Source organism: Myotis nattereri (genome assembly GCF_964212035.1).
Source record: "Myotis nattereri genome assembly, chromosome: X".
In the NCBI taxonomy this organism is placed as follows: Eukaryota; Metazoa; Chordata; class Mammalia; order Chiroptera; family Vespertilionidae; genus Myotis; species Myotis nattereri.
In genome coordinates this window covers 141,760,003-141,785,562 of record NC_138078.1, presented here as the reverse complement: position 1 = coordinate 141,785,562, position 25,560 = coordinate 141,760,003, and the positions used below count along the sequence as shown (strand labels likewise).

General features: G+C 59.9%; 1 protein-coding gene across 1 annotated transcript; it reads right to left on the bottom strand.

Annotated features, from left to right (window-relative positions):
• FLNA (filamin A) lies at positions 1-25,316 on the bottom strand (the record flags this gene model as incomplete). The annotated part of the gene is made up of 47 exons (XM_081115169.1): positions 1-510; positions 1,319-1,522; positions 1,607-1,825; positions 1,971-2,147; positions 3,159-3,291; positions 3,832-3,947; positions 4,133-4,270; positions 4,401-4,667; positions 4,777-4,899; positions 5,000-5,152; positions 5,229-5,432; positions 5,524-5,685; positions 6,236-6,409; positions 6,595-6,723; positions 6,833-6,973; positions 7,060-7,162; positions 7,340-7,435; positions 7,554-7,801; positions 10,354-10,377; positions 10,532-10,721; positions 11,798-11,954; positions 12,041-12,164; positions 12,786-12,956; positions 13,049-13,209; positions 13,286-13,448; positions 13,530-13,703; positions 13,798-14,395; positions 14,822-15,084; positions 15,182-15,299; positions 15,738-15,907; positions 15,993-16,083; positions 16,168-16,328; positions 16,411-16,534; positions 17,462-17,605; positions 17,690-17,803; positions 17,961-18,154; positions 18,237-18,373; positions 18,478-18,601; positions 18,687-18,824; positions 19,369-19,569; positions 19,673-19,835; positions 19,924-20,001; positions 20,573-20,691; positions 21,162-21,309; positions 21,429-21,526; positions 21,643-21,891; positions 24,944-25,316. The coding sequence occupies 47 exons, from the start codon at positions 25,314-25,316 to the stop codon at positions 323-325; spliced, it is 7,944 nt and encodes a 2,647-aa protein (XP_080971295.1). The 3' UTR covers positions 1-322.
• Between the last annotated feature and the right edge of the window lie 244 nt (positions 25,317-25,560).

Below are 25,560 nucleotides of genomic sequence, written 5' to 3'. Positions count from 1 at the left end.
TCAGGAGAATGAAAGCTGAGCTTTATTCTTCTTGGCTAGGGAAGGGAACTAGCAGGTGGTCGTGCACAGGCCCCCACCCATCACCCCTCCCAGAACCAAAGAAGACAGGCGGAGCCATCAACGGTTCCCGCTGCTTGCCTCTCTCCTTTGCCCAAGTGGAGGCAGGTGAGCGCAGGGCAGGGGTGGCTGCAGTGACAGGGCGGCCAGGGCTGGCCAGGGCTCCGGGGCTGAGGAGAGGAGGGGGGGCTGCTTGGAGGGGGGTTGGGGGTGGGCACGGGGACACTTCTGGTCCTGGGAGTCGCCACTGGCACAGGCACAGCGCTCAGGGCACCAGGACTCGGTAGGGGCTGCCTGGGATGTGCTCATCGCCCCACTTGACAACCAGCGTGTACTCCCCCTTGTCCTTGAGCAGATAGGACACGCTGTAGAGCCGGCTGCCCACGTGCTTCACCAGGATCTCCTCACAGGGCGTCCGGGGGCCGTGCACCCCCACTAGCAGCATGTTGTTGCCTGGCGGGGGGAGAGGGGAGAGGGCCTCAGTCCCAGGTGCCAAGCCCCCTATTTTCAGTTGTAACTATGCTGACTCCCCCTCCCCCTCCTTCTGTCCCAATCACCTGTTCTAATATGACAACCCTTTCTTTTTTAAAAATTATTTATTGATGAGGGAGGGGGAGAGAGAGAGAGAGAGGGAGAGAGAGAGAGAGGGACAGAGAGAGAGAGAGAGAGAGAAGAGAGAAACATGGATTTATTGTTCCACTTAATTATGCATTCATTGGTTGATTTTTGTATGTGCCCTGACTGGGGATCGAACCCGCAACCTTGGTGTATGGGGATGATGCTCTAACCAGCTGACCTACCCAGCCAGGGCAGAGCGAACAGCCCTTTCTTTTCTATTTTTTTTTTTTTTTACTTCTTTTAACATACATTTTTATTGATTTCAGAGAGGGAGGGAGAAGGAGAGAGAGATAGAAACATCAATGATGAGAGAGAAAGATGGATCGGCTGCCTCCTGCACGCCCCACACTGGGGATCGAGCCCACAACCCGGGCATGTGCCCTGACTGGGAATCGAACCCTGACCTCCTGGTTCATGGGTTGACACACCCACTGAGCCACACTGGCTAGGCTGACACCCCTTTCTAAAGACCTGCCAGCACCCCTGCCCCCCAGCCAGGCCAGCATAGGAAACTCCAGCTCCTTCAAGGTACTTAAGGCAGAGGGCAGGGAGGCCAAAATAGGAAGTGGCTCTAGAAGGGACGGCCACACCCTCAAAGGCATCCCCACCCCTTCAACCCCCTTCCTGTGTTCCAGGCACCCACCTGCTTTGCTGCAGTCCACGGTGAAGCTGCTCTTCTGGCCCACGTAGGCCTTGCTCAGCCCCAGGCCCTTGGCCAGCACCTTGCTGGCATCAGTGGGACCTGGGCCTGGGGTGCCGTGTTGGGGGACACTGGCTGTCTTGGTCATGGAGTCTACAAATACTGATGATGTCTCATGGAGGCTGTGGTTGCTGACGAGACGGGGGCCTGTGGGGCAGAGCAGGTGGGGCTGAGAGGTAGCAGAGGGCTAGGCATTGAGGTGGGCGCCAGCAGTCTGCTGCAGAGGCTCACCTGTGACTTTGGCCTTGAAGGGGCTGCCCCCGATGTGGTAGGGGCCACCATATTTGATGGAGATGAGGTAGCTGCCAGGTACCATGGGGGTGTAGGTGACGCGGTAGCCCTCGGGGCACTCCTGGCAATCCATCTTCACCTTGGAGGGCCCGTCGATGGTGACCGAGAGGGCACCGGCTCCCGCATTGCTTGTGTTCACGATAAACTCAGCTGGGCTCCCTGGGGACACAGGAGGTCAGGCAGAGCTGGTCTGACTCATCCCACCCCAGCCCCCCACTGCCCACCCAGCAGCATAGCTTTGTCATTCTTGTGTGCCTCCTGTTGTCACTGAGATCTTAGATGGGGGCCCTAGCAGCTGACCTACCTGTGACGCCACCTTCCAGGCCGGCTCCGTAGGCAGACACCAGCCCCGGGTCCCCTCCATGCCCAGGCTCCCCAACTCGGATCTTGAAGGGGCTTCCAGGGATGTGGGTGCCATTGAACTTGACATCAATCAGGTAGACACCATTCTCCCGTGGGATAAAACGCACGGCGTACTTATCTGAGGAGCAGAGGGGCATGCTGTGGACCCAGGTCCCTTCCCACAGACAGAGCAAGTGACATCTGTGAGGTGCGACCCTTGCCCGCCAGCCTGAGCCCAGCAGGTCCATGCAGCTCACGCAGCTTCTTCCATGGACCATGCCGGGCACCCACACCCCACAGCACAGACCTAAAACCTGAGGGGTGAAGCTGTAGATGCCCAAGCAGCCTGTCGGGGCTCACTGGGACTGAAATCTTTTACAAGCAAAACACGCACCTCACTGCCTCTTTAGAAAAGTTACCATGGCCCTAGCCGGTTTGGCTCAGTGGATGGAGCGTCAAGCCCGTGGACTGAAGGGTCCTGGTTTTGATTCCAGTCAAGGGCATGTACCTCGGTTGCAGGCTCAACCCTGGCCCAGTCAGGGCGCATGTGGGAGGCAACCAATCAATGTGTCTCTCCCTCTCCCTTCCACTCTCTTGAAAAATCAATGGAAAAATATCCTCAGGTGAGGATTAACAACAAAAAGAAAGGTTACCACGAATGCCAAGCTCCCTGCATGTTAACTGGAGCTCAGAGGCAGCAAGGAACTTGCTCGAGGCCACACAGCTGGGAAGGGGCAGGACTACACTGTGATACTAGCAAAACTCTACCCGGCAGCAATGCACACCTTCTCACCCTCGCCCATCCCTGGGTTGCCCAGGCCTGTCTATAGGTGCCATGCCCTGGCTAAAGGGCCATGAGCCTCTTGGCTGCACTTGCGGCCTCTCCTTCAGGAGACTGCATCGGGCCCTGCAGAAGGCCATCTTCTTTCTAGCAGTCGTGGCTGCTGAGCCAGATGCCCAGGGGTGTGGGTCACGAGTAGTGGCAGGGTCGCCTGGCTGAGGGGGCCCGTGTGTGGGCCCATCTTGGCTGCTCATAGAATCTGTACCTCCTTTCGTACTCTCAGCCTGCTTCCAGCCGGCTGGGCAGGCCCACTCCTCCCAGCGGGGCCTGGGCAGGTGGCGGGGTGGCTGGGTAGGGACAGGGCCTCACCTTGGTCGATCTCTGTGACATAACACTCCTCCAGGGCTCCCGAGGGGCTGTGCACCTTGGCATCGATCGCCCCCTTGGCCCCGTTCAGGCTGACTGCAAAAGAGGCTGGCTGGTTGACCTTTAACCCTGACTCCTGGAAGCACAGCAGAGGTGGTTAGATTGGGTGGTCAGGACGAGGGAGGGCAGGGCTCCAGAAGCAGGAGGCCCACAGGGTTGCACTTACCCATCTGGCGTCCAACTTGGTTTAAAGAGGGAGAGCCATTGATTCTCCAGGGGCAGCAAGCTACAGGCACACGCCCCAGCCCCCACCCCCAGGCGCATGCGCTCCACAATCACACTCCCCGGGGCAGCGTAAAGGGAGGGCAGCCCCACCCGCTGGGCAGCACTCAGCCCCTACAGGCTGTCCCTCTTTAAACCTCAGCCCTGGTGCTCAAGGGGCACAGGCTTCTGTTCAAAGCCTTTAGACCTGAGACACGAGAAAAACTCCACGTGGTGGGCAGGGATGTGTCCTGCCAACCCAAAGCGTGGGCTGCACCCGGCCAGAGCAGAGGCGCGGCGCCCCGAGCGGGGCTGGGTGGGTCACTCGACACAGGGTCGAGGCCTGCTCCGTGCACTGGCTCTGGTCTGGCCGGGCCCAGGAGCCCCAGGCGGGCGGTTTCTCTCAGTGCCTCACCTGAAGACTAGAAACAGTAAGGCGGCGGGCGTCGCCAGACGGAGAAGCCACAGGCACCACGAAGGGGCTGTCGGGGATGTGCTCCTCATTGAACTTCACGGAGACCTCGTAGTCACCTGCACAGGGAGAGACGCAGATAATGCATCTTGGCCGCGTTCTCGCCTCCCGCCTCCCACGAACAGCCCAGTGGCCCTGGGTCAAGGTGGAGAGGGGAGCCGAGCAGGACTGTCTGCATAGACCCACCAACACCCACACTGAGGCATCGCCAACTCTCACCCCGGCCCGGCCCGGCCCTCAGTACCTGGCTCCTGGACCACATAGGCCACACCGCAGGAGCCATCCTTGCGGTCCTCGAAGGAGATCTCGGCCTTGCTGGGGCCCTCGACAGCAATGGCCAGGCCCCCAGCGCCAGCTTCCCTGGTCCAAATGCTGAATTCAGCTGTGGCAAAGCAGTGTGTCCGGTGAGTGGAGCGCATGTGCACCTCTCCCGAGGCTGCAACCCCTGACCTCAGCCCCTCCACCCCCCACCCTGCCCAGGAGAGCGAGAAGCTGGCAGGAAACAGGCCTACCTGGCACTCCAGCCTCGGCCCTCTCGAGGCCAGGGCCTCCGGCGCGGACCTTGTGGGCTCCCCCTTCCCCTAGGGGCCCCACGGTGAACTGGAAGGGGCTCCCAGGCACGTGCTGGCCCTTGTACTTGACGCTGACCGTGTGCATGCCCATCTCGGCAGGCACAAAGCGGATGCAGTACGTGTGGTTTTCCCCTTCCACAATCTCAGCTTCATGGGTCTTGCCTGACGGGCTGGTCACCTGGGCTGTCATGTCCTGGATGCTAATTTCTGCAGGTGGGGGACAGCCTGGTGAGCAGGAGCTCCAGGCCCCAGACTTCTGCTTGGAGTTACCAGGCCTCCCCAGTCCCCCCGCCCCCCCCCCCCTTATAGCTCCTACCGGGGATCTTTAGGCTGAGGTCACAATGACTGCCAACATTGGCCACTGAAGGGGCCCGTCGCCTGCGTGTGATGCTCTCTTTCACTCGGCCTTCGCCTGTCACCTTCACAGAGAAGGGGCTGCCTGCAGGAGGGAAGCACAGCCCACACCCCATACAGGTTACATCCTGGCCCTGGGGTGCGATCAGGAGGGTTAGGGAGAAGTGCGCGTGCGTGGCACTCACCAGGCACGTGCTGGTCAGCAAACTTAATGTTGATGATGTAGTTTCCGGGCTCCGTGGGGCAGTAGGTGACCCTGCACGTGCCATCCTCCAGGTCCTCTGTGTTGATGTCCACTTTGCTGGGGCCCTCGATGGACAGGCTGAGCCCGCCGTAGCCTGCAGAAGGGACACCCCTGAGCCAGAGAGCCAAGCACAGTGGGTTCACCCTGGCGGGCAGGCCACCATCGCTTACCAGCATCACGGGTGTCAATGATAAACTCCGCGGGCTCAAAGGTGTGGCCTTCATGGAGGCCCTGGCCCGAGACACGCACACGGCTGGCATCCCCAATCTCCGACTGGCTGATCATCACTGGGATGGGGCTGCTGGCCACGTGCTGGCCACCCTTTTTCACATGCACTAGGTGCTCCCCCGTCTCCTTGGGCACGAAGGAGATCCCTGGGCACAGAGCGGGCTGTCAGCCAGGGAAAGGCATGCCCCCACCCCAACCTCCCTCCTTTCCAGAAGGCCCTGCCCCTCAGCCTCTTACCCACATGGCCATTGCGCAGCCGCTTCAGCAGACAGGGCTCCTCGCGGCCCGAAGGAGGCACCACTGTGGCCGTCAACAGGCTGAGGTCCGTCTCAGAGATGTTGATGGGAATGTCAGCAGCGGAGCCCACCTTCAGGTGGGACATGCGCATGGAGTCATCACCTGGCAAAGGACAGTCACTGAGTGTCCAGAAGCAGAGACAGCACCCACCCTGCCACCTGCCTTTCTTTAAAACAACAAAACTATTTTAAAAAAAATTTCTTATTGATTTCAGAGAGGAAGGGAGGGGGAGAGAGATAGAGACATCAATGATGAGAGAGAATCATTGATCAGCTGCCTCCTGCAAGACCCCCACTGGGGATCGAGCCAGCAACCCGGGCATGTGACCTTGACCAGAATCGAACCCGGGATCTTTCAGTCTGCAGGCCGATGCTCTATCTACTGAGCCAAACCGGCTAAGGTCTAAAATATACTTTTATCGACTTCAGAAAGACAGGGAGAGGGAGAGAGAGAGAAACATCAATGATGAGACAGAATCACCGATCAATTGCTTCTTGCACGCCCCACACTGCAGATTGAGCCCACAACCCAGGCATGTGCCCTGATCGGGAATCGAACCATGACCTTCTGGTTCATAGGTCGAGGCTCAACCACTGAACCACGCCGGTCAGGCCACCTGCCTCCTCCTGTCACTCTCCCCACTGGCACCCACCTGTGACCCTGGCTGTGAAGGGGCTGCCTGGGATGTGCTGCTCATTGTACTTGACAAGGATGCTGTAGTCGCCGGGCAGCACAGGCAGGTAGGACACACTACACGTCCCATCCTGATTGTCGGTGCAGCTGATTTCTGCTTTGGATGGTCCCTCGATGGCCAGGGACAAGCCCCCTGTAGAGAATCATGGGTGAGGGCAGGAACTATACCCAGGACAAGATGAGGGAGAGCCCCAACAGGCAAGCAGAGGCTGGGGGACAGGGCAGGGGACCCCACTCGGGAATGTCTCTCCTGCGCCCAGCTCTCCACACGCTGAGGACAACCATGGCACAGAAAGGTCAAAACCAGCTGCCACTCACCCTCTCCTGCGTCCTTGGTGTTGACTGTGAAGACAGCAGGCTTGTTCACTACTCCGTGGGTGAGGCCTGGCCCGTAGGCGGTGACGTGGCCACAGTTGACGTAATCCACGTAGAACTGCAGGGGGCTTCCTGAGGCAGGAAGAGGGGCCATGTGTAATGGGGACCTTGTGTTGGCCCCCAGGTCCTCCCGCTGCCCCAGGCCTCTGTGAGGCGGCGGTGGCATGCTGTGAGGGCGCACCTGGGATGTGCATGTTGTCATAGCGGATGTCCATCTCGTGTAGACCAGCTTCGCTGGGGGCGTAGCGCACCGTCACTGTACCGTCCTTGTTGTCGGTGATCGCCGGCTGTGCCACTTTGCCAGAGGGCATCCGTACCTCCCCTGCAGGGCAATGTGACAGGGTCAGGGCAGCCCCTTGGCACACCCTGGCCTCTGCGGCTCCCAGGCTCCTTCCTGCTCCCACTCACCTGTGATCTCGCCCTTCTTGATGGTGAAGGGGATGACAAGGTCGAAGGGCCTCAGGCTGGTCACATCCAGCCCATTGACGCCCACCATGGGTCTCTCTGGGGCCTGCAGTGGAGACAGAGGGCCCAAGTGAGGGGCTGTAGGAGTCGAGGGAGTCCCAAGCAGGAAGATTTGGGATCCCTCCTCACATGTGCCAGAATGGGCCTCATGGGACACCCAGCTGGCCAGCCCCCCAACGTCCCCTAGAGCTAGGCGAGCTGGAGGAGGCGGGCTAGGCCATACCCAGGTCTGCTGGGCCCCCGGAGCGTAGGTGTATGGTGGGGCCAGCTGCTGGGGCCTCAATGGAGGCTGCGTGGTGGGCTGGTCACCAGCCAAAGCCTGCAGAGCAAACACAAGAGCTGGAGACTCTGAAATCACAGAGAAATCCTTTGGCGGGGGGTGGGGCACGTTTCAGGATGGGTCCCACCCAGACCCTTCACCCCTGGCCCTTTCTGACCGTCACTTGGAAGGGGCTGTTGGGCACGTGCTCGCCGCCAAAGCGCACACAGATGACGTATTTGCCCGGCTGCGGGGCTGTGTAGAAGATGTCAAAGGTGCCATCCTCATTCTCTACCACATCCACGTCCACCTCGGAGCCGTCGGGTGTGCACACAGTGCAGGTAACCTTGCCTTTGCCTGCAGCCTTGGTGTCCACAGTGATCACCGTTTCCTCCCCAATCTGGATGGTGGGGCCGATGCCAGCACCTAGTGGGGCAAGGCGGGTCCCCAGAGGGGGGCCAGTGCATGAGCGTGGCGTTCAGGCTGCTCCTATCCACTGCCTGCCGCCCGCCCAGGCCTTTTATTGCCACCACCAAGCACAGCCAGGCCTCCCACCCCTGACCCCCGAGCTTGGAAGGTGAGTAGTTTCTCAGAAGGCAGGAAAGGTTCCCTCGAGCCACCTCAGGCCAGGGAGCCCTGTCTTGGGGGCAGCCCCCATGTGGGAAAGGCCCGACGGGTGGCACCCAGGTGTTGGGGAGGAAGGGCGGGCCTGGAGGCCCGTGAGGCCGCTGCTGCCGTTGGGGCACAAGCGTTTGCTGCCACCTCCCCTGCCAACTCAGCCTCAGCTGGTGCCATGGACCGCGCTGAGGAATGCCAGTGCTCCGGTTGGGCGCACAGCTGCCTTTGCCCCGTGGCCTGGCCCCGGCCCCGGCCCCCAGTGCTGTGTGTGCACGCGGTGAGGCGGGGTCCTGCTGCAGTGTGGGGGGATGTGACATTCGCCTCCCGCCCCCACCCAGGCCTGAAGGGGAAATGAGAGTTTCCTGACAACTGAGAATGCTCGCTCAACCGAAGGCTCGAGGTGAGGGGTGGCTGGGCACAGCCCAGAGCAGGCAGGGAGCTGGGAGCAGGGAAGCAGGGAGCAGCGGGGTTAGCGCCCTAGCAGCACAGCGCATAGGCAGCGGCAGCACCCGGAGGGAGGGGGACAGGAGGCCCAAGCCACAGCCACCGCCTCTAGGTTGCAAGGGCAGAGCAGCTGAGCAGCCTCCAGGGCCCCAGAGTGCCTGAGGAAAGGGGAGGGACAGTGACGTTACGACCTGCGCTTAGCCGTGGAGGCTCAGGGGGTGGTGGGGCTGTGAGGCCTCAAAGTAACAGGCAGGCTGGCCCTGGCCAGGGAAGCCCCCAGGAGCATGGAACCTGCTCCAGGGCTGCGTCCAAGGGGTTCCCCAGCCAGCCTGCCACTGAGCTCCCCTGTGGTCGAGGGCTCAGGCTGCCCTAGGCTCTCTGCTGGCCTTCCGCAGCTCTCCCGAGGTCCAGGCCTGGCCACTTGCTGCCCACTCTGCCCTGGAAGGCCTCACCTCATACCCATCCAACACCCATTCTCCCCAACTGAGAACTGAACCCACCATCTAGCTCGTGGTTTGGGCCCCAACCTCAGTTACCCTCGAATCCCCACTTTTCCCACCCAGCCCATCAGCCAGTCTTGGCTGCTCCATCTTCAAAGTACACCTCCCAACTTGGCACCCCCCTCAAGCCCCATGGCCACAAGCCTAGCCCAAGCCACCCTTCTGGCTGATCTAAAAGTAACTTCAGCCTGGCCGGTGTGGCTCAGTGGTTGAGCGTAAACCTATGAACCAGGAGGTCACGGTTCGATTCCCGGTCAGGGCACATGCCCAGGTTGCGGGCTCGATCCCCAGTAGGGACCATGGAGGAGGCAACCGATCAATGATTCGCTCTCATCATAGATGTTTCTATCTCTCCCTCTCCCTTCCTCTCTGAAATCTATAATAAAAATAAATTTTTAAAATATAAATAAATAAAAATAAAAGTAACTTCAGCTCCCCAATTGGGCTCACTATCTCTGTTCTGCACACAGTGGCCAGGTAAACCGAGGCCACTCCCTCAACCAAGGCTTGACACTGCCTCTGGTCCCCAAGGCCTCGTCCCCCTGCCCTACATGCCTATCATCTCAGATCCCAGGGCCTGCTGTATTCGGCAGATGAGCCCTTGCTGCAAAGCCCAAGACACCCTAACTCATGCTGGCTGCCTCGCCCAAGCTCCAGGCCTGCAGGCCTCAGAGCCTCCTAAGTAGCAATCGCCTCTTATTGGTGTCCTTGCCTAGGGCTGGCTCTCCCCTGCCACACCTGGTTGGAGACCCTCTGAATAACGTCACTGCTGGGGGGACAGGGGTAGGAAAGGAGGCGGGGAGGGCGGATAGGCCACCGAGTGCACTTTGGGGCTCTGAGGCTGGGCCAGGCCCCGCCATGCTGGCCGCCCAAGCAGTCAACGCTGGTGCTACTGCACTACCAGCGAGCCCCACCCGCTCATGCAGGCTGCGCCTCCCCCGGCCCGGGACGCGAGGCCCCTGGGAGGTGGGGATGAGGGTCTGTGGATCTGGCCAGGGCTGGGGACTCTCGCCTGTCGGGGGAGACCCCTTGTCCCCTTAGCCCATGCAGGAGCCCTTGACATGGAAGGAGGGAGCAAGAAGGAAGGGCCTGCTGCCCGCCTCCTGGGCTTTCCTGGGGTGCCAAGATCCCCAGACCCCAGAGCCCCAGTGGGGTGCCTCTCAGGATGCACCTCACCCCAAAGCTCTCAGCTGCAACCCAACTTCTCAGATGGGGAAACAGAGGCCCAGAGAGGGGACGGGCCAGAGCGCTCATGCTCAGCTCCAGAGGCCTCCCTGGGCCCTAACCCTCCGGCCCCCCCCTCTGTCCCTGCCAAGAGCTGCAGCTGGAACTGTCCTGGGAATCAGCATGGAAGAGGAAAGGAAGCTGCCCTCTGGGCAGGAGGGGCATTGGGAGTGGCCCCGGCAAGCAGCTTACCTAGCCCGTGACCTCCGATTGACACTGAGGTGAGAGGGCAGAGAGCAAGGAGAAAGGTCAGGTGAGTCACTCAGGGGGCGGCCCCCACTCCCACACGCTGCCCCAAGCAGCGAGCCCTTGCACACAGGCACACCCAAGCCCCGTGCTGAGCGCCGTGGCCGATGGCGGGCGGGCTCACCTGTGACCGTGCACTTGCTGGCATCCCCGGTGGGGACGGCGCGAACACGGTACGGGGAGAAGGGGATCTCATCACCGCCATACTTGATAAGGATAGTGTAGCGGCCCGTCACATCTGGCACATAGGCCACCGTGTACGTGCCATCGTGGTTGTCTTGGATATGCGTCTTCTTGGGCTTGCCTTCAGGGTCCTGTGTGGCAAAGCACAGGGGACGGAGGTGGTTGGCATAAGCCTACCCAGCCCAGGATCACCTCTGGTTCTCTCTTTTTCTAAAATATATATTTTTATTGATTTCAGAGAGAGGAAGGGAGAGGGAGAGAGACAGAAACATCAATGATGAGAGAGAATCATGGATCGGTTGCCTCCTGCACGCCCCACACTGGGGATCAAGCTTGCAACCCGGGCATGTGCGCCAACCAAGAATAGAACCATGGCCGAAACCGGTTTGGCTCAGTGGATAGAGCGTCGGCCTGCGGACTCAAGGGTCCCGGGTTCGATTCCGGTCAAGGGCATGTACCTGAGTTGCGGGCACATCCCCAGTGGGAGATGTGCAGGAGGCAGCTGATTGATGTTTCTCTCTCATCCATGTTTCTAACTCTCTATCTCTCTCCCTTCCTCTCTGTAAAATATCAATAAAATATATTTTTTAAAAAAAGAATAGAACCATGACCTCCTGGTTCATAGATTGATGCTCAACCACTGAGCCATACCAGCCGGGCTCAGGTTCTCTTAAAGGAGCCAGCGTCAAGTCAGCTGCTGCAGGAACAGCGTCCAAGTCACTCAGCCGCCATGGCCCAAAATAGCTGCCTGCATCCAGAATTGTCCTTTACTTCCCCACTGGCAAGGGCCAGAAGAGAGGTTCCCAAATGCCCAAAGCTTCTGCCCCCCATGACAACAGGCAGGGCCAGGGTCCTTGGCACCCATTCTGCTTTACCCCATGAGTACCCCTCGGCTCCCATCCTCCACCCCGGGGCCTGCCCAGCACTAATGTCACAAGTGGGCAAGTTGAGGAACTAAGGGCTTTGGTAACGTGCTCAAAGTGAGGCATGAGCTAGTGTATGGGTGGGGAAGCCTGTGCTTGTCACCATCTTCCTACACACAGGAGACCTGCCCTGGCTGGCATCACTCCCTGGGGAGACCTCAAGTGCCCCAACTGTATGCTCTATTCTGCACACGGCTCCAGCCTGGGCTCCCCACCTTCCCTGGCCTTCCCTGTTCCCGGAGTGGCACCCAGCAGGGCCAGGAGCTGCCCAGGACGCCACTCACCGTGATCTGGACAGCCAGCAGGCCTTCCCCTGCGTCCTTCGCATCAATGGTGAACTCCACAGGCAGGCTGGCGGGCACACCGGTGGTGTTGAGCCCAGGGCCGCTGGCTTTCACCTTGCTGGCGTCGTGTGTAGGCAGCACCTTGACCTTGAAGGGGCTGTTTGTTGGGCCAGGGGTGAGTGGTTAGGAAAGCTCTTGATGCCCAGCCTGCCACCCCCAGCCTGGAAGGGAGCTGCCTCTTACCTGCGGGGCACTTCCTCTTCCCCGTACATCACGGAGATGCTGTAGGGCCCCTCGCGGCTGGGCACGTAGTTAACGGTCTGGGTGCCGTCAGCGTTGTCTACCACATCCACTGGCTCTACCAGGCCTGGCCCCAGTCCCAAAGACAGAGCCTCAGCCAGTCTCCTGAGCCCTCAGCCCCATCACCCGGGATGTCAGGGGCTCAGAAATGCACCCAGCCCCCACTCCAGGCCTACACCTCATTTTGCCCTCACCTGCCCATCCCAGGAATGGCCCTGCGCCCTGTGACACCAGAAACTACTCTGGGTGCCAGCTTGGACCCTGGCCCTTGGTCCCTGCTGCCACATCTGTTCAGTGTCTATTCTACCTCCATCTGGTCCCATCACCCGAGGCTCCTCTATCAACGGCTGGTGCACCTGCTCCAGCCTCTTGGGCAAGGCCTCTGCTCTCTTTCCCCCACCCCTCAAAGAGGATCATGCCCTCCAACCTCTTGCTCTTTTTAAAAATATATTTTTTTATAGATTTCAGAGAGGAAGGGAGATGGAGAGAGAGACAGAAACATCCATGATGAGAGAGAATCACTGATCAGCTGCCTCCTGCATGCCCCACACTGGGGATTGAGCCCACACCCGAGCATGTGCCCTGACAAGGAATCGAACTGTGACCTCCTGGTTCATGGGTCGGCACTCAACCACTGAGCCACACTGGCTGGACCCAACCTACTGCTCTTAAGCGTGTGGACACTCACCTTTGGGTCCCTGCACTTTGACCTGTAGTGGGGCCACACCAGCCTTGCTTGTGTCCACCTGGAAGGACTGAGGCAGATTGGCACGGACCATCCCTGGGCTCAGGCCAGGTCCAGAGCACTTGACCTTGGTTGCGTCTGTCACATCATGCACAGGGACCTTGAAAGGACTGCCTGGGTGGGGGGCAGAAGGATGGATTGTGTGTGAGACAGGGTGGAGGGCAACGGGTGGCTCCAGCTCAGTCCTAGCCGACCTGCCTCCTCACCTGGCACTTGGTGGCCGCCATAGGTGACATTAAGGCTGTAGGTGCCAGCCTCATAGGGGATGTACTCAACCGAGCAGCTGCCATCTTTGTTATCCATGCAGGACATCTTGGCCTCAGAGGGGCCCTCTACAGCCAGGCCCAGGCCTCCTGTGCCAGCTCCCCTAGTCCAGACAGACAGCCAGTTAGTACTGGAGTTTCAAGGCCCATCACGCCCCTGCCTCCTGGGCACTTCCTCACCTCGTCTCCACGGTGAACTTGTTGGGCTTGTTGGTGGTGCCACTTTGGATGCCTGGCCCGTGGACGCGCACTCGGGAAGGGTCGCAGCCCTCGGTCACGGGTACCTGGAAGGGGCTGCTGGGCACAGGGCTGCCATCGTAGGTCACGTCCACAGAGTGAAGTCCTGGAGGACGGCAGGCTGGGTGAGGAGGAGCCCGGGCCACCCCACACATGCCCCACAGCCCCAGGGAGCCCTGGCACATACCCTCCTCATAAGGTGTGTACTCCACTTTGTACGTGCCGTCACCACAGTCCTGCACGTAGGTCTCGGTCAGGTTGCCTGAGGGGTTAGCCACGCGGGCCTTGACATGCGGCCCTCCAGTTTTCGTCAGAGCCCGGGCATCCACGCTGAACTCAGTGGTGGCCTCTCGGAAGACGCCTGTAAGGGGGCAATGAGGAGTAGGCATGGGCTCCGGGGGCTCTGGGGACCCTAGATGCCCCCAGCCCCCTTGTCTCGCAGTATGGCCTCTCACCTTGGCCGTCGATGCCAGGCCCGTAGCACTGGACACCGGAAGTGTCTACCGCGGGCTCCACCTGCAGCTTGCTGGGGAAGTTGGGCACAGGCTGGCCACCGTATTTGATGGTGACGGTGTAGGAGCCGGGGCAAAGAGGGATGTAGGTGATGGTGTGTGTGCCGTCACCGTGGTCTTGTATGTGCACCTCGGCAGGCAACCCAGCCTCGGAGCGGATCTCGATGGTCAGCTCTGCACTGCCCGCACTTGAGCAGTCCACATGGAACTGGCCTGCCTCCCCAGCCGTGGCACGCTCCAGCCCAGGGCCGGAGCACTTGACCTTGGATGCGTCAAAACAGGGCACCACATGGGCCTTGAATGGGGAGCCGGGGATGTGAGTGTCGGCGAAGAGGATGTTGATGTTGTAGTCTCCGGGCTCGGTGGGCACGTAGGACACGGAGCATGTGCCATCCCCATTGTCCAGGCACTCGAGCTGCGCCTCGCAGGGGCCCTCCACGGTCAGGCCCAAGCCGCCAGTGCCGGCGCCCTTGGTGTCGATGGTGAAGCGGGCAGGGGAGCCTGCACTGCCGCCCTGCAGCCCTGGCCCAAACGCCTTCACCTGAGGAGAGATGGGCAGGTCAAGAGCTGAAACCACACCACCTCCCTGACCCTTGACCCCTGGCCCCCACTTCAATCTATTTTTAAATTTAATTTCTAAAAAATATATATATATTTTTATTTCAGAGAGGAAGAGAGAGGGAGAAACATCAATGATGAGAGAGAATCATTGATTGGCTGCTTCCTGCACGCCCCACACTGGGGATCAAGCCCACAACCCAGGCACATGTCCTGACTGGGAATTGAACCTGGGACCCTTTAGTCCACAGGCCAACGCTCTATCCATTGAGTCAAACCAGCGAGGACAATCTACTTCCTCTTGTTCTGGCTTCCCTCCCCTACGAGACAGGGGCATAAGCAGGCCTCAGCCTGATAAAGGGTAAGGGCATGTCTGGAAAAGACAGGGTAGCCCCCATACCTCAGTTACCTTACTAGGCTTTGTGGGAGGCACGGCTTCCATAGGAAAGGGGCTGCCAGGCACAGGCACACCGTCGTAAGTCACCTCAACCTCGTAGGACCCCTCCTCGCGGGGCACAAAGCGCACGACACTGTTGTCAGCCCCTAGGCCGGGCTCCACCTTGCAGGGCACTGAGGCGCCGGATGGGCCCACGATCTTGGATGCCACTTTTCCTTGGCCACCAGCACCCTTTGACTTGACTGTGAACTCCTGGTCTTTGCCAACGTCCACCTCTATTGAGATGACAGAAGAAGGGAAAGAACTGTGACACTGAGCCCGGGCAGCTCCTGGGCCAGCTCGGTAACCACGACAAGGGCTCCAACTACTTACTCTCTCCCAGGCCGGACACCTTGATCTTGCTGAGGTCCAAGCTTGGAGACACCCCCACGGAGAAGGGGCTCTTAGGAATAGGATCCCCTCCATAAGTGACATTGACGCCCACTGGGCCCTGGGAGGGGTACAGAAGGGTAGAGTCATAGGTCATGACCCTGGTTTCCTGGCCTGCAGCTTCCCGTTAGGAATTGGGGGCTGGTCAGAGAGACACTGGCTGTCCTCTTATGTTTATTGATTTCAGAGAGGAAGGGAGAGGGAGAAATAGAAACATCAATGATGAGACAATCTGCACTCCTGCACGCCCCACACTGGGGATTGAGCCCACAACCTGGGCATGTGCCCTGACCGGGAATCAAACCATGACTTCCTGGTTCATAGGTCAGCCAACTGGCTCTCCTCTTCCGCCCCTGGCCTTCATGCCCACTGTCTCCCAGGTGGGAAATGGCAGTGAGTGGGAAGCCTCCTGGAGCAGCCCACCCAGCCCACCGTTCAAGGAGGACCACAGGCATGATGGGTGAGAAGAGGTGCAGGCTGCAGAGGTTAAGGGCGCTACCTGCTGTACAGGAGTGTACTTGACCGTGTAGGTATTATCGTGGTGGTCGATGATGTCCACATCACGCACTGCATCCCCCTTGGCCGTTCCTGAGAACTGGACATCCAGTTTGCCCTTGCCAGCAGCTTTGGCATTGACCGTGAAGTGGGTGGGTTTGCCAAGCTCAACACCTGAGGAGACACAGCAGCCATTAGGGGCACATTGCCTCAATCCCCCTTGAGGTCCCTGATCTCTCCAGAGGGTGGTCATCCTCACCTGTGCGGCTGAGGCCAGGGCCCTCTGCCTTCACCTTGCTGGCATCATGGGAGGGTTCCACCTTGACCCGGATGGGGCTGGTAGGCGTAGCCTGCAATGGTGGGAGAAGCGGACTAAGAGGAGAACAGCACCCCAATGCCCAGCAGTGTTGGGGACGGGAAGCAGCAACACCCACCTGGTCAGCAAAGAGGACCATGATGGTATAGCTGCCAGCCCCACGTGGTGTGTACTTGACCGTGAACGTGTCATTGTCATTGCGAATGATGTCAAAATCGATGTCGGCCTCAGCCGGGCCCACCACACCAGGGGCACACTTGATGCCAATGCTGACATCGCCTGCAGCAGGGGAGGGAGTGGAGGCTGGGACCTCATGCGGATGCCTCACCCACATGTCCACCCACCTGAGGCAGAGCCTTACCCTGGCCGGCCTCCGTGCAGTCCACGGTGAAGTAGGTGGGCTCATGAGCCTTGAGTCCTGTCTTGGCCACTCCTGGGCCGTACACCTTGACCTTGTTTGGGTGGCTGCCGGCTCCCACGTTCACCTGCACAGGACAAGGTAAGGGCAAGGGTATTACCAGCCTTCATCCACTGCTGGCTGTTACGCAAAATGGTGCAACCACCTTGGGAAGGGGTCTTGTGGTGCCTCAAGTGATTAACCATAAAATGACCATATGACGCTGTAATCCCGCTCTTATGCCTCTATCTACCCAGAGAAATGAGATCACTCGTCTGCATACTTGTACCCAAATGTTCATAGTGGCACTACTCACAACAGCCAAAAGGGAGACCATAACAAAGGCCCATCAACAAATAACTGGATAAATACAATGTGGTCTAATCCATACAATGGACTATCATTCAGCCATGAAAAGGCAGGAAGTACCAATTCATGCTGCAAGTAGAACCACAATTGAAACATTATGTTGAGTGAAAGCATTCAGACACAAAAGGCTGCTAGACATTACATGGTTCCATTGATAGCAAATGTCTAGAACAGGCAGAAAGCAGAATAGTGGTTGCTCAGGGTTGGGGGAGGGGGATTTCTGGGGGGTAGAGGAGCGTTTGTTTGCGATGATGAAAACTAGTCTTGCCTGGCCGGTGTGGCTCAGAGGTTGAGTATTGGTCACAGTTGGATCCCTGGCCAGGGCACATGCCTGGGATGTGGGCTCAATCCCCAGTAGGGGGTGTACAGGAAGCAGCCAATCAATGATTCTGTCATCATTGATGTTTCAATCTCTCCCTCTCCCTTCTCTGAAATCAGTTAAAAAAACACAAAACCCTACCTAGTCTTTAATTGTGTTATCCATTGCACAACTCTGAATGGACTCAAGACTACCAAGCTATACACTTGGAATGGATGAGCTGTCTGGAATTCACGTTTGATCTAAGAGCTATAGATAAACACGGGACAGGTGCCCTAGGAAGATGTGATGAAGGGCTATCGAAGGCCTGTGGGAGGGCCAGCTCACCCGGAAGGGGCTGTTAGGGATGCTGACACCTCCCCAGGACACCATGGCTGTGTGCTTCACGGGCTTCCTGGGCACGTAGGAACAGCTGTACGTGCCGTTGCCATTGTCCTTGACTGATGCCTCCACGGGGCAGCCCTCGTTGTCCTGGAAAGTAGGTGGCCAACTGGTCAGTACTCAGATCTGGGCAGCTGCCCACCCCCACCTCTGTGCCATAGGTGGGCACCCCACCTGCACTTGAACCCGGAGAGGGGCCTTCCCGCCGAGCTTAGCATCCACCGTGAACTCCGCTGGCTTGTTGACGGCCACGCCCGTCTTCTCCAATCCAGGGCCACGCGCCTTCACCTGATGGGAAGCCACCCAGATCTCAGGGGACCAAATGCAGGCCACCAAGGAAATAGGGTGGCAGGGAAAACACCGCTGGAACACCAATCACTCAGCCCAGCCCCCAAGTGGAGGCAAAAGAGGGCCAAGACCCGGGCCAGTGGCACATGCACATTACCCTGTCTGGGTGGAAGTCCTGCGGTGCCTCCCGGATGTCAGCCATGAAGGGGCTGAGGCGGATGTCCTCGCTGTTGCACAGCACGTGCACAGCATACTCGCCAGCTTCCTGGGGCCAGTAGCGCACATCACAGGAGCCATCGCCCTTGTCATCACATTCAATCTTGGCCTGCGATGGGCCCTCCACGGAGAAGCCTGTCAACAGCCACCAACTCTATCAGTGCCCTGGAGCCTGGCAGGGAGCCCCTGGCTGCCCACACTGTAGCCTCCAACTCACCGAGGGTGCCTACGTCATCCCCGATGGCCTCCACCACGAAGTCCGCTGACTTGCCAACGACACCACCCTCCAGGCCGGGCCCCCAGGCCCGCACCTTCTGATTGCCACACTCCGTGCCCACCTTCACCTCGAAGGGACTGTAGAGAAAGAGCCACACAGGGGTATGTGCTGAGGGGCACCGCCCTGAGCAGGGTGGGGGGGTTACACTGCATTGGTTCTGAGCACTGGGTTGGGGCCTCACCTGCGCCCGATGTTCTGGCCGCCCCACGTGATGGTGACGGTGTATGTGCCAGGCACCGTGGGGTAATACTCGAAGCCATAAACACCATCCCCCAGGTCCTTCTGTTTTACACGCTCCTCACCCTCTGCCAGAGACAAAGGAGGGCCTCAGGCCTGCCCAGCAGCACCCCTGGGGCGGCCGCTGCCCACCTCAGCTGCAGGCTGACTTACTTGGACCCTTCACGATGACCTTGAGCTCCCCACTGCCTGCGCCCTTCGTGTACACCTTGAAGTCGGCAGTCTCCTTCACCCGCACGCCTTTGGGCTGGAGGCCCCGGCCAACAGCACGGCAGGCACTCGGGTTACAAGCTGTGGGGAGAGGGCTCATGAAGCCACTGGGGCTGGCACAGGGCGACCCCTCCCTTGCTTCCTCCCACAGGGCTGGGCCATCAGGATGAGGGTGGGGACCCTCACAATTGACCCCAGGAGATAGGGAGGGACATGCCAGGAAGAAATGAAAGGGACCCCGACCGCAGGACCTGTGGCCCAGACCAGGATGTGATGGCCTCCTCCCACCTGCTCCACACCAGCTCCCCGGCCCCACCCAGCCCGCCCCTCCCAAAGCAAGACAGATCCAAGTACCGTTGACCCTGTGGGCAGAGCAGAGAGCAGCAGGATTCTAGACAGCTCGAGCAAGTTCTTCCGAAGGTGAAAGCGTGAAGAGAAAGAGAGATGGAAAGGGCGAGAGGAACAGGAAGAAGGGCCCCAGCAGGGGAGGAAAGAGAGCTCACCCCAACGGTGGAAGCAGAGACCCCGGGTGCCAGGGTGGGGAGGGCTGGAGTGGGACCCTCCAACCGACCATCCCATGGGAGGCCCCAGCAATGGGGGACGTAGGTGGCCGGGACCAGCCTACCTTGGCCAATAGTAACAGTGTAGGGGCTTCGAGGGATAGGCACGCCAGCGAAGGTGACGTGCACAGTGTGGACACCCTCCATGGTGGGCTGGTAGCTGCAGCGATAGGTGCTGTCGCCCCTGGCCTCCAGCTGAGGCTCCACAGTGCCCTTCTGTCCGGTAGGGTCCTGGATCGTGACCTCTACATCCCCTGAGCCAGCTCCTGCCACAAAGTACCAGCTTAGCTCCCAGAGCCTCCAGGCTGCGCCCGGACCCCAGCAACGCTCCGCCACCCCAGAACCGCCTGCTCAGCAGCCTCCTCTCACCTGCTGTGAAGATCTCAAAGTAGGTGGTCTTGTTGGCGATGTTGCCGCTGGGCTCCAGGCCGGGGCCCTGAGCAGTCACCTTGCTGGCGTCGCCCTGGGACTTGTCCACATACACCTCAAAGGGGCTCTTGGCGATATGCTGGCCAGCAAAGAGCACGGTGACCTGTTTCCAGGAGGGGCAGGCTGTGAGAGGGTCGGGGCCCCACAGCCACTGTCCCCGCCACCAGCCTCCCCACAGGCTGAGGGCTCACCTTGTGAGTCCCCGTCACCTCGGGGACATACCAGACAGAGAAGGTACGGTTCTTGTCGTTATTGGCAGTCACTTTGGCCTGTGGTAACAAGGAGCCCATGAGCCTTTGCTAAGACCAGCCCCTTTATTTTTTTAAATATACTTTTATTGATTCCAGAGAGAGAAAAGGACAGGGAGAGATAGAAATATCAGTGATGAGAGAGAATCATTGGTTGGCTGCTTCCTGCAAGCCCCACACTGGGAACCAAGCCCGCAACCTGAGCATGTGCCCTGACCGGGAATCGAACCATGATCTCCTGGTTCATAGGTCAATGCTCAACCAGTGAGCCACGCTGGCCGACCAGGCAAGAGCAGCCCTGTTATTTATTTATTAATTATATATTTTATTGATTTTTTACAGAGAGGAAGGGAGGAGAAGGATAGAGAGTTAGAAACATCGATGAGAGAGAAACATCGATCAGCTGCCTCCTGCACACTCCCCACTGGGGATGTGCCCACAACTAAGGTACATGCCCTTGACCGGAATTGAACCCGGGACCCTTCAGTCCTCAGGCCGACGCTCTATCCACTGGGCCAAACCGGTCAGGGCAAAAGCAGTCCCTTCAAGTGGAGGCACTGCAGTGCCCCGCCCAGCCTGAAGGTGGCCCTACCTCCTCTTGGTGTCCAGCTGGGTCCTCGACGTACACCAGCACCTCTCCCTGGCCGGCACTTCTGGTCTCCACAGTAAACTCTGCCCGCTTCTTCACCATATTGCCTGTGGGCTCGATGCCTGCCAAGGGAGGAGAAAGGCATGGCTGGGTGCTAGGGTCGTGCACAGCCTTCCCCCTCCCCCATCATCCTTCAGTAGTATCTCCTTCCGCAGCTCAGCCCCCTCCCCGCCGTCCCAGTGGAACACTCAGAACTGGCTGAGTCAGTTCAGCGTGAACGCTGGTACAATGAGCCTGGCCTTGGGCCCCAGCTGTACCTTCACTGTGAGACAGGCCTGGGCCTGTTTTCTGGAACTCTCACTTGGATTTGCCTGGGCCCTTGCTCCTGCGTGATGCCCTGGCCGGGTTTGGTCTCCACTTACAGGGAAAGTGGCTGGGTGCTCCCTCCTTGAACAGGTCCTACCTTGGGTTGACGGCTAGTCGCAAGTGGCCAGTTTGGACCAGCTCTGACTCATGCCTGTCTGACTCTCAGGGGGCGTTTGAGAACCTAGCTGCCATGTCCCTGAACATCCCCAGGCCCTGTCTCCCTCACCTGGCCCGTAGGCTCGGGCTTTCTTTGGGTTCAGTTTGGGTCTCAGGGGAGCCCCTGGCTTCAGCTTGGCCTTGGGGAACTGGGACAGGTAGGTCATGACGGAGTGTTCGTCCACATTGGGGTCCACGATCTCCTCGGGGGTGATCACCTGTCACAGTCAAAAGACAAGAACCATTTGGCCTCCAGGCCTCGGGTTCCAGGGATAGGACCCCACTCCCCCTGGGACTTGGCCCCTGGACAGCCCTGGATGTCCAGGCAGAGTTGTACCTGAGGGATGCCCAGCCAGTCATCGGCCTGCTGCATGGCTTCCCGCGCATTGTTCACAGGCTTGCTGGCGTCCCAGGAATCCCAGTCAGGACACAGGCCTGCGGAACAAAGATGACTGAGTCTGGGGTCCGCCGGACTCCCCTGCAGGCCGTATCAACTGTCTTACTCACAGCCCCAGCTCCAGCCCCGCATCTCCCACTCCCACACTCCTTACCCGGGGCGCAGCTATCAACAAGGGCGCCTAGGGCTCTGCCACTCTGCCAGTCCCGACTGAAGTTGGTGATGGGCAGCTGCGGCAGCTTGTTCTGGATCCAGCCCAGGAGCCTCTGCTTGGGCGTTTGCTTCTTAGCTTCTTCATCCTCCTCCTCATCCCACATGGGCATGGAGATGGAGTAGTGCAGAATCAGGGTCCAGATGAGGCCCAAGATCAGCTTCAGGTTCCCATCCACGATGGCCTTGCTGTCTGTGAGGGAAAAGAGTGACGGTGTTGGACAGCAGGGGGCCCACCCAAGTGCCCCTGTGCACGTGTGTACACACGGGCTTGCGTGTGGAGAGGGTGCACACACAGGGTGTCAGGTGGCTCCCAGGCAGTGGAGAGCATGGCAGCACAGGGAACCCCATGTGGGGGAGAAGCCCCCGGAGGGGGTGTAGGTGGTTTCAGAGGGAAGAAAACTTTTGGGGGAAAATGAGTGTAGTTAGGGGGTGTAGCGGGAAGCCCTGGGGGACAAGAGGAAGGACTGACGACAGCAGCAGGCTGCAGACAGGGCCAGGGGAGGGGCCCTGGAGTGAGCAGGATGAGTGCTCTGTAGCAACGCAAGCAGGGGCCCATCACTCATCTCCACGGGTTTCCAGGCAACAAGCAGTAGGAACAGCGCGGCCCTAGTGGGCCTGGATGCCAGGGCCCCTGACCAGGGCTGAGGAAGGGGAAGAGGAAGGCTGGTGGGTGGGGCAGTTGGGAAATACAACTGCTTCCCCAAGGTGGGTGGCAGGAGGCAAGGGAAGTAGAGGTGTTGGGCAAGGCCTGAGTTTGGCAAGGTCCCCCTCTTGGGGTGGAGGGTGCAAGCCCCACCCTGCACTTCCTTAGTGTCCCCCACCCCCCGCAGGACCAAGCTGGGAGTCAGGCAAGGTCATGGCACAGGGGAGGGGTCGGGAGCCCAATGGCAATGGGCCATGACTCACTGGGGCCCAGCAGGAGGATGAGCAGGGCACATTCTGGGGGCCCCCTCACCCAGCCCGAGGAGGAGGGCAGAGCCACTGAGGCTGGGTTGGACGCCCAGGGCCCAGCTTGAGAACTGGGGTAGCAGAGGCCATGGGTGGGGTCCTTGATCCCGCTGCCTCAGCAGAGCCCAACCGGCTGCTGCCTGTCCTCCTTGCCACCTAACGGGCTGCTGGGCTGTGGGCGGGCGGCCACCAAGCTAACCACAGGGGAAGTGGTTAGGGCGGGCACCCTGCACCCTGTCACCATGGGAACCCCTCTGGGCTGTGGGACCCACCCAAGCCCCTTGTGGGTCTTGGCTTCAAGGGGTGAGGGGCTGGGAGTGGGGCCCAGAGAAAGGCCAAGCTTTCTAAGAGCTCATCTTTGAAATCCCTGCTGTCTCCAACCTACCCAACCCCCAGTCAAGAGAAAATACTTGTCTAGTGAGTCAACTTGGGGGTGGGGAGAAGGGAATGGATGCCACCAAAGGGTGATCAATGGCGGGTGGCCTCTGAGTCTAGTAGGCAGCACCCTGAGGACCAGCTGAGCCGCTCAGAGCAGAGTGGCCTCTCTGTCCCCAGACTGAGATTGGTCAGAGTCCTGCACCACTGGCTTGCACTGTCTCCAAATGGTGGGAAAGTGGAGAGGGGGCTTCAGGCTAGTGGTGACTGGAAGGGTCAGAGAAGACCAAATGCACAGGACCAGCCAGGGCTTCCCACGAGGCCCCCATCCCCAGAGTCCTGGGTCCAGCAGAAGAGCCCTAATGAGGCCTGAGGCCCACTGTGACCCAGGAGGGGACACACAAGGCCAAGCTCATCAGCCCTGGTGGGTCAGGCTGGGCCCGCCCCCTGGTCCATAGGAGGCAGGCCTAGGCCCTCCCCATCCCCCTCAGAAAAGAGAGAGGGAAGGGCCGGGCTTCATTGGGAGACTGCCTGGTTGGATGGCCCCGCCCCCTCCCACCCCCTTTCCCCAGCCCCTGGGCCAGCCTGCCCCCTCCCTCCCCTAATCACTGCTGCTTTCCAACATTTTTTTGCCTTATATGGCAAAGCTCTGGGAACTAGGCCTGCTCCAGCCAGCTCAAAAGAGAAGGGAGGAGGAGACCCCCCCTCAGACAGCTGGGGTGTGGCCCGCCTCCCCACATCCGGTTGCCCCCCCACCCAAGGCTCAGAGATGACTCAGCTTGGCTAGACACAGACTGGGACTGGGGGGTGGGCCTGAGCCTCCAAAGGCATTCCAAAGAAAGAGGTGAGGCCCTGGAGACCAACCCTCTGAGTGGTTGGAGGCACCTGAATCTTGGTCTCCCACTTTCTCAGGCTCAGCATGGATCGCATCGGGGCAAGGGGGCCAACTGAAAGACCCCTTTCAATTCTGAAAAAAGTTCATGGCCCTTCTTCTTTCTATTGTACAATGCCCCCAAGCCACCAGTTCTGCTGCCTGTCCCGGAGTGGGTTCCACCTTAAGAGCCAGGGATGCTACAGTAGGCCCGGTCAATGCCAGCATCACCAGCCCAGTGACACGGACACTGGGCTGGCAATGAGCCCAGCACACGCTGGAGTACCTCCCAACCAACTCCTGCATTTGAGATGCAGAAAAGCCAAGTCCTACATAGAAACAAGAGTTTGGCCCAAGTTCAACAGTAATTCAGTGTTTCAGTAGACGACAAACCAGCTCCCTTCACTGGCTGACACCCAGACTCATTTCAGGTTCTGTTTTGCTAGCCATGCCCTTCTCTGGCCTCCTAAGTTCCCTGGCAGAGATCTAAACTGGGGGTTAGAGCCATCTCTGAGGAGGGGGGGGGGCATCTTCCAAGACCAGAAAAAGCTGAGAGCCCTAAACAATGGAACCCGCAAACTCTAACTCCCTTGTTTAGCAACCACAGGGGAACCTGAAAGTCAGGAGGCCCTCTCCAAAGTGCTGCAGGAGGTAGAGAAACCGGGCCTCCCGCTGCACAGGGATGGGACACTGGGCGCAGGGCCAGAGCCTGGCCAGTGCCCACCCCCAGGCCCTCTCCCACAGCAAGCGAAGGGGCGGGGGCACGGCCTGCGGAGGATGTGAGCTCAGCCTGGGCGCGGGCCAGCCGGGGCGCGGCGGGCGGGGGCGCGTAGCGGTCCGCACAGCAGCGGGGCGAGCCTGCCAGCGCGCCTTTGTTCTCGAGGCCCGGCCCGCGCGGAGCCCCTCAGCCGGGCTGGGGGGAGGGGGCCGAGAAAGCACCACGACTCGGGGAGGGTGGCTGGGAGGGGTCTACCCAGGGGAGATGGAAGGACATGCGGAGCCCCCCGCCCTCGCCCTCCCGGCGCCACGGGGCGGCACGCGCCCTCACCGATGGACACGAGCTTGATGCTCTCGCGGTCCAGGAACTCGAGCGCCACCGACACGTTCTCGAGCTGCATCTGGCGGAAGGTGGGCCTCTGGTTGTGCTTGCGGTGCATCTTTTTCTGGCTGAGCACCTCGAGCAGCGCGATCAGCCGCAGCCCGTCACTCAGGTCCGTCTGCAGGTTGGCGATGCGCTTGCTCACGCATTTGAGGTGCTCATTGCACCAGCGCGTGAATGTGTTCTGCTGGATTTTCTTCCACGGCGCGTCCTCCGCCAGGTCCTTCTCGGTGGCCGGCATCTCGGCGTCTCGCGTGTCGTTACCGCCACCCGGAGCCGCGCCCGCCGCGCTCTGGCCCGCTCGGGAGTGGGAGCTACTCATTTTGAGGCGCGAGGAGCCGATGGGCGGTGCTGCAGCCTAGGCGAGGGGACGGCCCTTTAATTAAAGTCGCAGGCACTCCGGCGTGCAAGGGGCGATGCAGACAGCGGAGGTTGCGCTGTGGAGAGAGCGAGCCCTTTAAATGCGGGCTGGGGGCGGGGCTGGGGGTGGGGTCACTATGGGGCGTGGTCATGGGGTGGGGCTTTGGGGGTGGCCCGCCCCACCTCGCTCCTTGGAATGCCCCCCA